Below are 16,982 nucleotides of genomic sequence, written 5' to 3'. Positions count from 1 at the left end.
CTGGTACTTCTAGTCTTCATAATTTTTCCTTCAACATCTCTTACCTTCTCCTTAATATTTATTTTCTAGCACCTTCTTTCTCCTTGCTGCACACTGGGTAATTTCTTTGTATCTAGCTTCCAGTTTATTTATTGACTATTCAGCTGAGTTAATATCATATTCAACATGTTTGGTTTTTTTTAATTGCAAGTAATATATTTCTTATCTAGCAGTTGCATTTCTTTTTCAGATCTGCCTGTGGTTCCATCCTTCATGTGTGTTGATGACGAGACCTTGGAAAAGTGAGTCCAAAGTTTATTTCTACGGGTTCTTCCTCATGCTATTAATAGCCAGTTTCCACTTGTACCTGGTGATCTCCAGTCATGAAATAGTATTGTTTTATCTTAATCTATGGGAATCTTGGGCCTAGATCTTGTTTCTACCAGGAACTATAGGGTATTGCAAACTGAGGCCTACTTCAGCTGTCCTGGATGGGGCATCTCAGATTCAGATTTATCTCCTTGTTTCTGGTCTGAGGAGAACGGATACGGCAATGCTGCAACTGGTATTTGTCATCCCGGCAACTACTGCCAAACTTAGGCCTAATGGAGTTGTCACAATTTACAGATCAAAATGCGTTCATTTTGTCAGGAAATAGAAAATAGAAGTATGGTTCTTAGAGATTTCCTCTACCTTCTTTGAGCCTATTAATGGATTCAAAGGAGATTTTATTCAAGATCTAGTTGTTCTGCAGTACCTAAAGTACTACTGGAAGCAAAAGTCTTATTTAATATATATTAACCTGATATACCTGAGATAACCTGAGAAAGCTCATGATTTATGACAATCCTTGCTCATTCAAAGAGGTATGGAGAGGTTTCTATCTCTCAATCGGAACTCAATCAGTATTTCGGAACTGAGTGTAAAAGTACAAACTTATCCAATAAGTTGTTGCCCCATCTTGTAGAAATTTCTCTTATTATTCTATTACTAAGATACTCAGACACCCTTCCTTGACTATTCAAATTTTCAAAGTCCTGACCAATATGTAGTTCAGGTCAACAAAACTAAAATCTATGAAAATAAACCATTATTTCGAACATTTTAAAAAACAGACAATAACGATTTGTTATGTGCAACTTACATCTAGATGTATAACTTTATTCTTGGAAGCCTGAGCCACCTATAATTTATAGAAGAAGCAAGGCTAAACAAGGCAGCTGGTGATTTCATTTTAGTCAGAAACACATCTAACAGGAATCTGGCAGCAGATCTGGCTGCTGTTGTCTTAAATGCAGATGGCTTGTTTGCATCTTTAAGATTCATAATTGTTGGTCACTGTTCTCTGGATGATCAGGAAGCTCTCTGTGCCTCAACCTAATCACTGAAGTAGTGAAAGGAGATACCCGCAGCAAGGGCTGCAACTGCAAATGCTGCAATCACACCTAAAGTGAAACAAACACAAAACAAATGGAAATGGAATGAGCAAAAGAAAGGCTTAACTGCTCCTAGGCTTTGAAATGCAGGTAACTGATGGGGCTAAACAACAATAACAATACAGAGACACAAATGCATATGCATACACATATACAGACACTGAAAGCCAGCAAAATCTTAGAGGAAAATATAGCAATAGTTGAAAATATATTTTACAAAGGTTGGACTGGTACTGACCCCTTAAAATAAAAGTGTCTTTTCTTATACACAAATGCACTCATACATATCTAAGAGACAATCTAAGAGACAAACTAACCCATACTTTAAAAGGCTTCTACAAATATTTATATTGACATTTCAGCCATGCCATCTCATGCAACTTAGCTTAAACCAAAGAGACATCACAATGCAAAGTCATTTATATAGCTATCAAAAACCAAAGAAACTAAAATCTAAAAATTATTAAGCTTATGTTGGCAAATTTTATTTTTAATTTTTCCCCTGAGCATTTTAAGTTAAAAAACAAAAAACTGACCATAGTAGTCCAGACACACACACACACAGGTGCAAAAAATTTAGGTAATTAAGTTTACCTAGTGAGTTAAGCGACATGAAAAATAACTGAAGTTTCTGGCTTCTAACTCTCAGTCAGCCGAAAGTCTTAACTAAGCAACAGGTCACATGTTCTTTTATCACTAAGACTGAAAAATGGTAACGTGACCACCATACTTCTCAGAAACTTTAAAATTAAAGCGTGTTAGAATTTTCAGATTTGAATTTGACTCTTCATAGAATATCTATCAAAACCTTTCATAACTGCAATCCTGGGAACACCAATTTGGAAAACATTGGTGCTGCTATACTTGTTGTTCCCCAAAACTCAACATAATTTTCTTCTAAAAACACCAAAACATTTAATAGGAAGTGTCATTTTTGAAAGCATTTGGGACAATGCTTTATTTATAAATCTTTCCACCACTTTCCACAGTACTCAATAACTAGCTTAATCTAGCTCTTTTAAGAAAACAAAATGAAAATAATTGTATAGTAACAAGAAAACACAAATCCAAAATATCATCTTTTCAATGTTATAGAAGAAATATAATACCTATGTTTTGCTGAATTTTCAACACTATTGTAGTTTTAATTGGCTGTTTTGGTTGTTCATCATCTGTGTTGTCCAATGAAGCTTCAGTATCCATAGAGGAACTTATACAGGCTGCAAGAAGATAATAATAAATACTAAGCAAGATGGGAATAATTACCATTTAAAAATAACCTTTGAAGAACACTATAAAAAACACACAATGAGCTCCATTTTCCTTCAACTTGACTTTTTAAAAATTTTATTTTTTTCAACTTGATTTTAAAATAACAATTTGCTCTTTATTGAGTGTAGGTGAACTAAATTTTATGGACTATGTATCAGACTGATATACTTTTTAAAATACTTTATGTACTTTCATAACTGATTGCCAAAGAGCCACAGAGCTAGTTCTGAATGATGTCCACAAATTATAATCTGATTACCATATGATAGTAGAGATAAACTGATACTAAAAATCAAACTACACAGACAGGGTAACCTTCTCTCTTAACTAGAATTAATTTATAATATACTTATTGATAGTTCTGGCAATTAATCATTCTAAGCAATCATATATTAATACAAAAGCAAGGACTGGCAAACTAACCCGTGGGCCAAACCACAGTCCATGGGACAGACCTTACATACCTAAAATATTTACATAAAAAGTTAGATCACCTGAAATTTGTAATATATAAGCAAAATGTGATCACTAGTTTGACCTTAAAACAACTACATGTTAAGCAAGTATGTACATTATCTCATTTACAGCTGAAAAATAAAATCTGGGACACTAAGTGAATATGTGAGCATCATAAGCAACAGAATGAGGATTCAAGTACAAGTTTTCTTCCTACTTCATTATGCTGACAATAATTTGTGAGGGCTAGCCTAGCTGAATTTATTTAAAACTGACTAAAAGTTTTTGAACTGAAAACATTCTTAGGGATCACACAGACAAATGGTTTTCATTTTTAAACTAGTGCTAAAAAATCGGGCAGGAATTCCCGGTATGTGACAGGAAATCCCAGTAAGTGAAACAGATGAAAGCAGAATTACTCTGGCTGAAGCATGGGTGGATCCCGGAGCCATCCTCCCTCCTTTGCCTCAAGAGGGGATAGCAGGGGGCTGTTCTAGAGAAAGCAATTGCAGTTGATCCTTAAATAACACAGGTCTGAACTGCATGGATCCATTTAATTACACGTGACTTTTTTTTTTCCACTAAATATATATGATTCATGGTCAGCTGAATCCATGGATGCAGTACTGCCCGTGTGTGCTAAGTCGCTTCAGACATATCTGACTCTTTGTGACCTCATGAACCGTAGCCCACCAGGTTCCTCTGTCCATAGGATTCTCCAGGTAAGAACACTGGAGTGGGTTGCCATGCCCTTATCCAGGGGATCTTCCCAACCAGGTATCAAACCCACGTCTCTTAAGTCTGCCTGCTCTGGCAAGCAGGTTCTTTACCATTAGCGCCACCTGGGAAGCCCAAGGTACCGCCCATACTGTGAAGCTACATGCGATTTTTGACTGTGGGAGGATTAGTGCCCTTAAATCCCCATGTTGCTCAGGGATCAACTGTACTTCATATTGATCTCTTTATTAATATTTACAAAGATTAGAGAATAGCAGAGTGAGAAACAGTAAATACTGTTTAAATTCAAAGTAAAATATCTTATTGCTTGGGTTTGAAATATCTTTCATAGACATTTTTGTATCCCAATATACTGTGTGCTTATATGCAGAGTACATAATGAGAAACACTGGGCTGGAGGAAGCAGAAGCTGGAATCAAGATTGCTGGGAGAAATATCAATAACCTCATATATGCAGATGACACCACCCTTATGGCAGAAAGTGAAGAGGAGCTAAATAGCCTCTTGATGAAAGTAAAAGAGGAGAGTGAAAAAGTTGGCTTAAAGCTCAACATTCAGAAAACTAAGATCATGGCATCCAGTCCCATCACCTCACAGCAGATAGATGGGGAAACAGTGGAAACAGTGGCTGACTTTATTTTTCTGGGCTCCAAAATCACTGCAGATGGTGACTGCAGCCATGAAATTAAAAGACGCTTACTCCTTGGAAAGAAAGTTATGACCAACCTAGAGAACATATTCAAAAGCAGAGACATTACTTTGCCAGCAAAGGTCCATCTAGTCAAGGCTATGGTTTTTCTAGTAGTCATGTACGGATGTGAGAGTTGGATTATAAAGAAAGCTGAGCGCAAAAGAATTGATGCTTTTGAACTGTGGTGTTGGAGAAGACTCTTGAGTCCCTTGGACTGCAAAGAGATCCAATCAGTCAATCCTAAAGGAGATCAGTCCTGGGTGTTCATTGGAAGGACTGATGTTGAAGCTGAAACTCCAATACTTTGGCCACCTGATGTGAAGAGCTGAGTCATTTGAAAAGACCCTGATGCTGGGAAAGATTGAAGGCAGGAGAAGAAGGGGACGACAGAGGATGAGACGGTTGGATGGCATCACAGACTCAATGGACATGGGTTTGGGTGGACTCTGGGAGTTGGTGATGGACAGGGAGGCCTGGTGTGCTGTGGTTCATGGGGTCGCAAAGAGTCGGACACGACTGAGCAACTGAACTGAAATGATACTGTATGCACATCCATGAGGCTGTGCTTACAAGGATGACACATAAAATTATTGAAATAATTATCTATGATACTAAAATGGATTAAAAAAATTGCTTGCTTCTCATCAATTTCTCATGAAGAACAGTTTGTCATGTTGAGAAATAATCCTCAGTAGCCACACCTTATTAGAATCAAGGGCACAACCACTCTTTTTTCCCCTCTTTGAGCATATGACTAAACACAAAACATTTTTCTCTTTTGTTCTACTCCCATATCAGATCAGTCACAAAGACCAACAAATTGTTCTTATGAACTTTCTCCAGATTTATTCAGTCTTCTATATTTCTATAGCTCCCAGTTATCGCCATAACACTTTACTCCTAGACTACATTAGCTCACCAGCTTAAAAGCTTCTCTAACTTCATCCATAGGTCTAAAAGTCGAATGCAAGTACAATTTTATTTATTTTAAAAACATACACACACCTTTGGCTTTTCTATTAGCAAATATCACTGCTTAAAGCTTTTCTTTGGGCCATTAAAATCTTTACCTCAGATACAAACACAAATAATGGATGAAGTATTAAGTGCACTCTTTTAACTTATATGCTAGAGACTTTTTTTTTTACTTTTTTACTTCAGTATTTATAAAGAGCACAAAAATGGCTTTATTTTTCATGACATTATTTACACCTTTAATACTGAATAGTTATATGTGAACATAATGCTCAAAGAAGTCAAATCCTTTGTATAAACAATTAATATCTCTTTAAAAGACATTCCATTGCTCTATATTCATTTTAAAATGTCATACAAAATTATATTGATTTGATACAAATCTGAGACAGTTTTACTAAAGAAGAGCATTTTTCAAGAGTGAATAAATCCTTATCATAACAATTTGTGTCTGTTTTTGGTGTGGGCATGTAGAATTGTTTTTAATACACGTTTATTTTATTTTTTGGATGTACTGTGCAGCATGCAGAATCTGAGTTCCCTGACCAGTGCCTGAGCTCATGACCCCAGCAGTGGAAGCATGAAGTCTTTCTTAACCACTGGAGCACCAGGGAGGTCCCTATGAGGGCATATAGGATTTAATTAAAATCTCAGGCACTGTAGTTTTACCAACACCTTAGTGCTGCTATCTTAAATGCAAACAACATGTTTTTCAAAAGGAAATTAGACCTTAACCATTTCTTAAAACCAGGTAATTTTAACTGCAGACAAATTCAAATTATTCATGTGAGAAAGCAATCTTTCTTAAGCAACTGTCAACAAAAGAGAAAATAAGGACATGATGAATACATGCTAAGTTGTAGATATATTCAATTTCATTCCAAGCTGCTGACAGGTAGGACTATTTAGAAGAAAGTTAAAAAGAAACGTTAGAACTTAAACTCTTAGCTGTCGTCTTTGATCGTCCAGATCCCTAACTCCTAAGTTAATGAGGTTTCATTACTCAGTGATTTAGCCATGAAAATACATCTTCAGCATTACTTGTTTTCCTTTATTATCAATGTTTAACCAAACAACAAAAATCAATTTCACCTCTGATACCAAGACAGAATTAGCAAAGACGGGTTCCACCAGATTTTAAAGGTGTGTCTCTAAATTTTTAGCTGATACTATGCATAAAGTACATCTGAATTATTAAGTTAATATCTACTAGGAGATGACTAATACATTTAAGAAATTTTAAACCCAGTTATTCCTCACCTTAAGTGAGTCATTTTGACAAACAAATTGCTCTTCATCCCTTAAGTTATTTTAAAATACTTACTGGCAAAATATGTATTTTAAACATAGCAACTACTTGGCAACTGTATTATAGAATAGAATAATTAAATAAGCAAATAACATCAAATACTGAGACTAAAGCTAGATACTTACAACAAGTTTAACAATCATAAATGTACAGTCATTGATTTCAATCTCTAATTTGAACATTTGAGCTCTACTTTGCATGATTTTCCATGGAAACTCTAATTTCAAATAATTAGGAAAATATATTCACGCTATATAACATTAATCTCATACTTTAATATTATTGACTTTAATTATAATTCAGAAGGTACATAATTTAAACATTTTATAATAATTCTAGTAAGTATCATGTTACATTTATATATCTCTTTCTGTTCAGAATATATTCCCCCTAACATTTTTAGTAAATTCTAATACCAACCCAAGAGAACGTGGGGTTCAAAGGGGACTTGTTTAAGGTTACACAGCTGTAAGTGTGCTTCAAGATAGCCGGGAAAATATAAATAACCTCAGGTACACAGAAGACACCAACCTTATGGGAGAAAGTGAAGAATTAAAGAGCCTCTTGATGAAAGTGGAAGAGAAGGGTGAAAAAGTTGGCTTAAAACTCAACATTCAAAAAAAAAAAAAAAATCACAGCACCTGGTCCCATCACTTCTTGGCAAATAGATGGGGAAACAATGGAAACAATGAGAGACTTTATTTTGTGGGGTTCCAAAATCAGCGCAGATGGTGACTGTAGCCATGAAATTAAAAGATGCTTGCTCCTTGGAAGAAAAGCTGTGACCAACCTAAACAGCGTATTAAAAAGCAGAGACATTACTTTGTCAACTAGTGAAAGCTATGGTTTTTCCAGTATGGATGTGAGAGTTGGACTATAAAGAAAGCTGAGCACCAAAGAATTGATGCTTTTGAACTGCGGTGTTGGAGAAGACTCTTGAGAGTCCTTGGACTGCAAGGAGATCCAACCAGTCAATCCTGAAGGAAATCAGTTCTGAATATTCATTGGAAGGACTGATGCTGAAGCTGAAACTCCAATACTTTGGCCACCTGATGTGAAGAACTGACTCCTTAGAAAAGACCCTCATGCTGGGAAAGATTGAAGGCAGGAGGAGAAGGGGACAACAGAGGATGAGATGGCTGTATGGCATCACCTACTCGATGGACATGAATTTGAGCAAACTCCAGAGTTGGTGATGGACAGGGAAGCCTGGCTTGCTGCAGTCCATGGGGTTGCAGAGTCGGACATGACTGAGTGACTGAACTGAACTGAAGCTGTAACTGGCAGATCTGGACTCAGATGTGCAACTGGTAAAATTATGCATCCAGTATTTTTGAATAAATAAATGAATGAATGAGTAAATGCAAAAGTGAAGATAATTCTAAACTAATAGAATGTTCATGTAAAAGCACTTAATTTTTCTATTAAAATGTTTATGTTTTTACCCTGTTCCATAATTTGGAATGTATTTTGCTTCTAAATAATTAATTCCTTCTAATTCAACAAATACCTGATAAAGCAAAAATAATACACAAGTCTTATTTTTGGTCACAATACATCTGATCCAAATGTTTAATTCCTAAAAAGCTTAGAGTCGCTTTTACTGTATTCATCCTTCAAAATGAACTCGAGTCACCTGCTCTGAAGCTTTCTCTGAATCACTTATAGGGATAGTTCCTGTGCTAAATGTTCTGATGATTCCCTGTTCATTCTCCTATTATAGAACTGACCACTAGTTAAAGCAAAACATAAAAGTAGTAATAATAAAGAATGAAAAAAACAAAAGAATTTACTAAAACTTGAAAACACTAATGTCAAACCTTTGTCACCACAGATTACAAGTTACTGCTCACCTGTCATCAAAGTATTTTTTCTGACTGAATTATTACAACCAAATCACTGGAGACCCTAAAGTCCTGTCAGTAATCTTGATGTTCTTGAGTTCTTCGTTACTCTTAGGACCTTACTACATGCCCCACATAATTAATAAAGCATACAATTCTATTTCAAGTCAGATTACAGGCTTCTTGAGGACACGAATCTGACCTTTGATTTGTCACCTATAACACTGCCTTGAACAGAGCAAATGCCTAATAAATATCTAATAAATAGACATACTAAATGCTATAAAATAAAATTAACATTTATGGGGCAACAATTAAGTGTTACATGTTGTCACATTTTAATGTTCTACTTCCCTTAAAACACTCTAAACTATTAAGCCATAGAGCTATGATATTATATCCTTTTAAAATCATCATCCTGTTCAGTGTAGCACACTACACAAACTTTAAAAACCTTCTATCTAGATAGGCATATGCTTACAACTTTTTAAGCATACAGTAAGGCTGCAGTCCATGGGGTCGCTACTTCACTTTCACTTTTCACTTTCATACATTGGAGAAGGAAATGGCAACCCACTCCAGTGTTCTTGCCTGGAGAATCCCAGGGACGGGGGAGCCTGGGCTGCCATCTATGGGGTCGAACAGAGTCGGACACGACTGAAGTGACTTAGCAGCAGTAGCAGCAAGTATGAAAAAAGATGTGCTACAGTTTTCAAAATTGACCTATTCAGTCTATGTCATTCAGTTAGTAACAGATATTTATGAATACCTATCATGCTTTAGGCATGGAACTCAGAGCAACACTTACTCTCAAGAATCCCACAGTCTTATGTGAAAGATTAACATCATTAAACATGCAACTGATACTCATCAATAATTATAAGAATGGAAAATAATGCAACGAAGCAGCATAAGACTATAATTAAACATAATGGAGGAATCCAGGCAGTCTGAGCTGTTACGTGAGCACGTAAAAGTATCCACACAAGTTAAAAAACGCTGTTTAGCGCCTTGAAGACAGGATCAGTATCTTATTGATCTTTGGATCCCAAACTGTAGGACTGACAAAATCAACAATCTGTTCAGTCAACAAATATTTACTGAGGACCTATGTTACGTTAGGCTAGACTCTCAGTAAAGTGCTAAAGATGAAAGCAGCGAAAGGTGGTGAAGAAAAATGAGGTCTAGAGACTGTAATAATAACAGTTAAAGACATTTGGGAGTACTTGGCTTTGAAATATTTAGAACATGACAACTGCCCTCAGTTTAAACTTAAAGAAAGACCTCAGTAAAAGAAGCAGTACAGCTGCCATTTGAACAACGTGGGTTTGAAATGCACAGGTCCACTTATATGCAGATTGTTTTCAATAAATACATACAACAGTACAAGGCAATCCATGGCTGGTTGAATCTGTGCACTCAGAAGGAACTTACTCAAGTTATCAACATCAGAGGTGACCTAGAACAAAGGCAAACAAAAATCTCTGCCCTCATGAGTCTAAGATCGGTTGGCAGAAACAGTGTAGTTGCTCATCTAGAAAAACATATTTCACAAAGTAGCAAACTTTTCTACCAATCTGCCTCAAAATTTATCATTCAGAGACTATGCTATAGTTATACCTTTAAAAATATTAGTTTTCAGGGGACTGAAGCACACCTGCAGCTTTAACATCTGGTACTTAGCAATTTAGAGGTTTTTATTTTTGTTTTGCTTTAAAACAAACTTACTGTTCCACATGATTAATATGACCCTGGAGCTGTTGAAAAAACAAGTCAGGTGATCTCCAACCTGCCTGAGGCTTTACTGACAGATTAGAAATTCATCAACTAAACACTTACTTTATTCACAATAGAAACAGCAAGACTCAATCACCCAACTCTTGTGGGGGGTGGGAATTAGTCAAGCAAAAGAAGAATGATATGAAATTTATACTATGATATCAGAGATTTCAAGACTGATAAAAAAATGGCTACATACTACACATTTATGGATATCTGCAAGTAATACTTTCATCACATATTTTTAAAAAATGTTTCAGGAAGACTGTATATATTTATACATTTATTTATAGACATGTTTTCATATTCTGCTCTCACTAGAGACAAAAACAAAGCAAGCAGAGCAAAACAAAACAGAAAAAAGACTTTTAAAATGCAAGATCAAATGTGAAAGTGATGGTTAGAGACAGAGAATGTGTTACACAATTACTCAGTATGGCAAATCTATGTTCTGTAAAAATAATCTTGATCTAAATTTTGGACCTGCCCATTTTAGCTTGGCATCCCAATTATATGGAGGGGACAGGAAAATAACAGCAAATAGTCTGAAGACATTAAAAAAAAAAACAAAAACTGTGACCTGATGATTAACCAAATAATTAGTTAAGATAATGGACTTTGAGAAAACTTCACTTAGAATAAAAGAAATCCCTTAAAGCTATACTTTTCTACCTATTTAAGAGTAGGCTTGAAAAAAATCTAATGTATCTTAAATTCTGATACAATTTTCCAAAAAACACTGACGCTTACATACTACGTAGAAATTAAATAGACACATTTTTAAATGACTCAAAAATATCAAATAGGACTAGCTTGAAAGAAATCTACAGACATGATGCTTCAACTAGATGTCCCATAAGTAACCTTAGCCATAGTCTAATCTGGTTCTTAAATAACCTCATATAATTACCTGTGTTTATTTCCTCTGCAATTTCCAAATCTTCTATTTGAATCATACGATCTAACATCTCTAAAAAATGGTCTCTTATTTCTTCAGCTGACTCATCACCAAATTTATAATCACATAACATTACAGTGGATCCCGGAATGGGGACAAAAACTCGGTGAGGGAGAATGTGGAACTCTTTTTCAGAATCTAAAAGGAGAAGAAACAATATTTAGATGGATCTGTCACTGCTATCAGTGATAAATATAAGTATATGAAAGTATATGTCGAAAGAAATAAAGCCTAAAAGGTCTTCTCATTTTCTGTTCTTATACAAAATTCTTACTGAATTCTTTAACTCAATATTTAAGACCTCCGCAAGGGACCTAAATGATACTCCCATAAAATATCAACTCACCACTGCCTTCAATCCGAGGATATTGTTGATTATACATGTTCATGTTATTCACTATTCTATGAAAAAATACTAAGGAAACAATTTTGTCCCTGGTCTCAGAACTTATTGTTTTTCTCGTTTGTTTTAACCTTATAAATACTGAAATTTCTGAACAATTTTTCCCTTCTTCATGCAAATTTAGAGACAAACTAATGGCTCACTTACATTAAATGTATAGATCGTGATAGCGTTCATTTCCATACTAATCTCACCAATGACTTCATCTTACATAATGTAGATCCCCAATCAAGCATGTATAGGAAATCAAGATATACACATTTTCTGTACTAATCTCACCACCAACTCCACTTTGCTTTCATTTTCCCTTTGCCTCATTCTCATAATTAACACTTATTTTGTCTTGTTAACTTGTAATGCCTTTTTGTGAACAGCTTTAAATCATTTTTAGACAAAATAATATGGACGTCAGTAAATAATGAGCATTTCATTCTTTTAATAATCACATTTCCCTCAATTTCTAACACAGTCACTGATCCACATAAACACATAATTATTGTTTGGCATAACACCATGACTGATGAAGTATCAACAAAGACAAGAGATTTGTGTAAAGAATGACTTTCAGCAATGGATATGCAATTTAAAAAGCTTCCGATATTCAGATCAAGTAGAAAACCAGGGCGAATGTTAACCGTAACTTACATTTCATTGTTAAGAAACAAGTGTTAGCTTTATAACAGATGACACTGAAGAATGCCTTAAGTGTCACAGAAAATGCCATGGCTTAAATTAGGTGTTCCTGCCAGATTCTGCTTAATATATTGCTTTGACATGAGAACTGGGCCAGTTTTACTCTGTGACCAGACTGCCTCCTAGCTGTAAAATTACATTACTGCAATTTGCACTGTAGTATGTAAACTATCCACACATTAACGTTACGACTATTATTTTGGGCCATAGTTTCTTTTGAGGGGAGAGGGGCATAATTTCTTGAAACAGGTTAAGTTCAAAACTTTCAAAGGTGGTGCTCATGTATGTGTTTAATTGGCATTAAAATTGCATTAATTCTAGGTTTGACTGAAAAAGAAACACATATGTTTGCTTATAAAATCAAATGTTAAAGATTTGGCTGCAATAAACTTAAATAATTTATTTAAAAAGAAAAATATAATTTTTAAATTAAAGTTAGGTTAACCATTTATTACTCAAATAAGACCAAGTTTTCTAGCTCATCTGAGGTTTAAAATGGGAGGGGAGATCTTTTTAAAACAGCACATCTTAAAAAGTACTTAAAAAAAGAATCCTTTAGGCATATTCCCACAGCAGAGTATTTAGTTCAAAATTATAAAAACATTTACAGTTAAGTCAATATGATAAGAATTGAGTTTCTGCTGATTAAGTATAGAATCCTAAGTCATACTGGAGTACTACAGAAAATTTTACAGAACAGATGATATCTAAGCTGACTCTTAATGCATGAAGGAATGAGAAGTACAGTTAAGAGAGTGTAACCATGACTACAGGCAAAAAGGAAATACAAATGTTCTGAGAGGACAGGGAGTATAGATGGATATGGAGGGAAGGATGGAAGAAGGTAAGAGATTTCATAATCGATGACCTCAGTTTCATGAGGGTGTCATCTACTGAGTAAGAAGGCAGGACTGAATGGAGGCTGACAGGCTAATGAGAAGGTCTGGGATACTTCTTAAGGGAAAGAGGGAGACCACAATAAGTCAAAGGACCAAGTGGAGTCCTTTGTTTTTTTTAAACTGTCATTTAAATTTTAAGTTCTTTCATCTGGATAGCCAGAATTTAAAAACTATGTTTATGTTAAAGATTACAAATGTAATGTTAATATGCCCTTTGCAGATTTCCTTATGCATGCAAAAAATATTCCAGTTTAGGTTAATTTTATAGTATAATATTCTAGATTTTCTTCTTCTTCTTCTAAGTCGTTTCAGTTGTGTCCGACACCAGGCTCCGCCGTCCCTGGGATTCTCCAGGCAAGAACACTGGAGTGGGTTGCCATTTCCTTCTCCAATGCATGAAAGTGAAAAGTGAAAGTGAAGTTGCTCAGTCGTGTCCGACTCTAGCAATCCCATGGACTGCAGCCTACCAGGCTCCTCCGTCCATGAGATTTTCCAGGCAAAAGTACTGGAGTGGGGTATATAAGAAAGACAAGCTAAGTAAAATGAGAACTAAACCTAAGATCTAAAATGTAGTGTATATATATTAAACTATAAAATTCACATGTTGTGTTATTATACTTGCAATATAGTTTTTACCTTGATATCCTAAGATATACTGACATGTTACTGGAATAATTATCCTGTTACTACAGTTCAAAAATGTTTATTTACACTTGGTTTCTTTTTAAAATATAATCTATAAACAATTACTATCAGAAAGAGTTAACTTTACTGATCGGACATCAGCAAAAATTTCAAAATACTAATTCACTTAATATGAAATAATACCAAAACAGTATTATGATACCCTATTTATGAAGCATTTGTAATAGAAAGGAATATTTAACTAATATATGTGATACAGTAGATCTTTGACATTAATGGTAGATACATCCCATGCCCCTGAAAATCCTAAAATTCATAGTTCAGTTGTAACATATAGTGTTACTCAGAAAGTAAAGTAATGATTAATATCATGCGAATTAGCACACACATGAAATCAAGCAGCAAAAACAAAGCCACAGAAATGCCAGACTAACTGGGTGGCTAAGTGACCAACCAGGCTTTACATACTTCCCAAAATAAAACTCTCGATCCAATAGCTCCATGTAAAATCCAAAATCAAGTCTCAGGAAAATGATATATTATTCGTGAACAGAACTTCAGTTATTTGTGAAGTACATGAAGGATATATATTAAATCTGGAAATTCCAGGTATTATCATACTGGGAATACAAAAAAATTATAAGCAGTCCACTAAACCTGATACACAGGCTTTTAAAACTAAAAGAAGTTATTTATACACAGGAGCTATGTTTTTTTTCCTATAAAAATAAACACATTCCCTTAAAAAACTAATATATGTGTTTCAACTATGTACATATTCAACTGTGTACTGCAAATCCACTCACACCTGAATATAGAAAGGTAGGTAAATGTGTAGCTTCAAAAAAGCATACTTAATATGATAACCTTCCTTTTGAGTAAAAATAAAAGATTTCTAATACAAATTAGTGAAAAAGTATAAATTGTTCATGTTTCTCAAAAGATGGAATTATATAAGGTTAAGACATCATGACCAGCCTTTTTTAAACCTAATGAAGTCTGTAGAGTAACATGGATGAAAAGTATATAAACTAGTACACACACCAAAAAAAACTGAAAAGAATATGATCAACTGCATATACATCTATTAAATACTCTATTATATATAATGCTGAATACTAATACATTAATTTTTTGATCATGAATAAGTTCTTAAACTTCACAGGTATTGATAAAAAATAATGGTTTTAAAATGTAACACAGTTTATCCATTTTGACAAAAATTCACATGGAATTTTTTAATCCTCCCTGAAATTATTAAATGTTGACAGATTTGCTATTAGAAGGTGTTCAAAACTTTCTTTAGGTGGCAACTGAAATTTTTCATTATATAAGAAAAGTATGTGATGACATTATTTTAATAGATATATGCAGTAAAAAAGGTGATCTTGACATCCTAGTATATAGATTGAACACATGCAAAAAAAGTACTTAATTTTATACTCATAACTTTTTTTTCTGGAATTTCATTCAAAAGCAGATCCTCAAATAGTATTTCACAACGATCAGCAACTGTATTCAATATATCTCTTTTCATGGCCTATGGAAAAACAAAGAAAAGCACAATGAGAAATAAGATCTATTACTTTAAATTCACATTATTTTATCATCAACCCCTCTCCCACATAACTGACTAGAGAATCCCATGGACAGAGGAGCCTGGAGGCTATAGTCCATGGAGTCACAAAGAGCTGGACACAACTGAAGGACTGAACATGCACGCGTGTATGAACGTGTCCAATAAAGTAACCAGGACATCATTCCACTTTTTAACGTCCATTCATTTAACATGCTTATCATGTTTAACAGCAAATTTACCTAAACATCATCTATACAGTAAATTTAAACCAAATAAAAATGAATGAAATTTTGCGTCTCAACGATAGTGCTAGTACTCCAAATTAGAAAATGTATAACCACAACAAAAGTGCCAGTCATCATTTTTTTAATTTCTAAATTATATAGATTATAAAACACCACCAAATAATTCTTCCTAGGAGCACTTTTCTTGCTATTAAAAAGCTCAATTTCCCTCATAAGAAATGATTTCAAATGTACTGATATGTACAGTATTGTGGAAAACTTAATAAACCTGTATAATCATCACTTTGTAAAGGATAGACTACATATGAAAAATAGACATTCTACATATGAAAATCTTGGGATGAATCATCTGGTTTAGCTAGACTGCCCAACAGATTGGACTTTTATCAGTTAAAATCAAATTAATTAAGAAATTTGAGTCGGAAAAAAGATTAAAATTTTAGGATTTTTTAATAATTATGTTAACATGCTTCTTTCATATACCAGTTTTCCTTTTGTACCTGCACAGCATCTTTAACCTTGGGCTTATTACTATGAATATAAGCTCTGCATTTCACAGCACCCTTAAGGTTTACAGAGCCACTGCAGATCTGGACCATGGCTGTGGATCTGTGGTCTGAATTCAGAAGCTGAAAGACAAAATCTGTTTAAGTTCTAATAGCCAATGATTATCAACTATATGAACCATTTAAACATTATATAAGTCATTTCATGAAGCAAGAAGAAATTTTTAACTGACCCAGGTGTCTGAAAATATTCTTTATAAATTTTAGAAGGCCTTTACATTTTTCCTTATAAATTATATGTTATTTTCTGAGTATTTTGAACATACTCTGAAATTAAATACACCACATCTAAATTTTTCTTACTAACATAACTATCTATAATACCTATATTCTTTCAATATGTTCATTAAACATATATTATTTGCAGATAACTCAGATAAGTACTATTAAGATTAAAAGACGTTCAAAGAAAACATGATCTAGTAACAGAAGGTATGTAATGCAAGCTCTGCAAAAAAAAATTACTGAAATACAGAGCAGGATGTGATAAATACAGTAAAATTACAAGCAACATA

The 16,982-nt window shown here is 34.2% G+C and overlaps 1 protein-coding gene across 4 annotated transcripts in view; it reads right to left on the bottom strand.

Annotated features, from left to right (window-relative positions):
• Nucleotides 1-1,104: 1,104 nt before the first annotated feature.
• Nucleotides 1,105-16,982, bottom strand: part of ODR4 (odr-4 GPCR localization factor homolog) — a 36,532-nt gene continuing 20,654 nt past the window's right edge. For 3 of the 4 annotated variants that reach the window (XM_027565590.1, XM_027565589.1, XM_027565593.1), the window contains 5 exons: nucleotides 16,402-16,530; nucleotides 15,527-15,617; nucleotides 11,390-11,575; nucleotides 2,525-2,635; nucleotides 1,105-1,424 (listed from right to left, as the gene is read on the bottom strand). In XM_027565590.1, coding sequence (XP_027421391.1) covers nucleotides 1,357-1,424; nucleotides 2,525-2,635; nucleotides 11,390-11,575; nucleotides 15,527-15,617; nucleotides 16,402-16,530 — 585 coding nt within the window. In that variant the 3' untranslated portion in view covers nucleotides 1,105-1,356. The remainder of the gene's footprint in view (nucleotides 1,425-2,524; nucleotides 2,636-11,389; nucleotides 11,576-15,526; nucleotides 15,618-16,401; nucleotides 16,531-16,982) is intronic. The other variant, XM_027565592.1, reaches the window with a different exon arrangement.

The sequence above is a fragment of the Bos indicus x Bos taurus genome, chromosome 16, assembly GCF_003369695.1.
Source record: "Bos indicus x Bos taurus breed Angus x Brahman F1 hybrid chromosome 16, Bos_hybrid_MaternalHap_v2.0, whole genome shotgun sequence".
NCBI lineage: Eukaryota > Metazoa > Chordata > Mammalia > Artiodactyla > Bovidae > Bos > Bos indicus x Bos taurus.
Note: the sequence above shows the minus strand (reverse complement) of the source record. Positions and strands in the feature narration are given on the sequence as shown.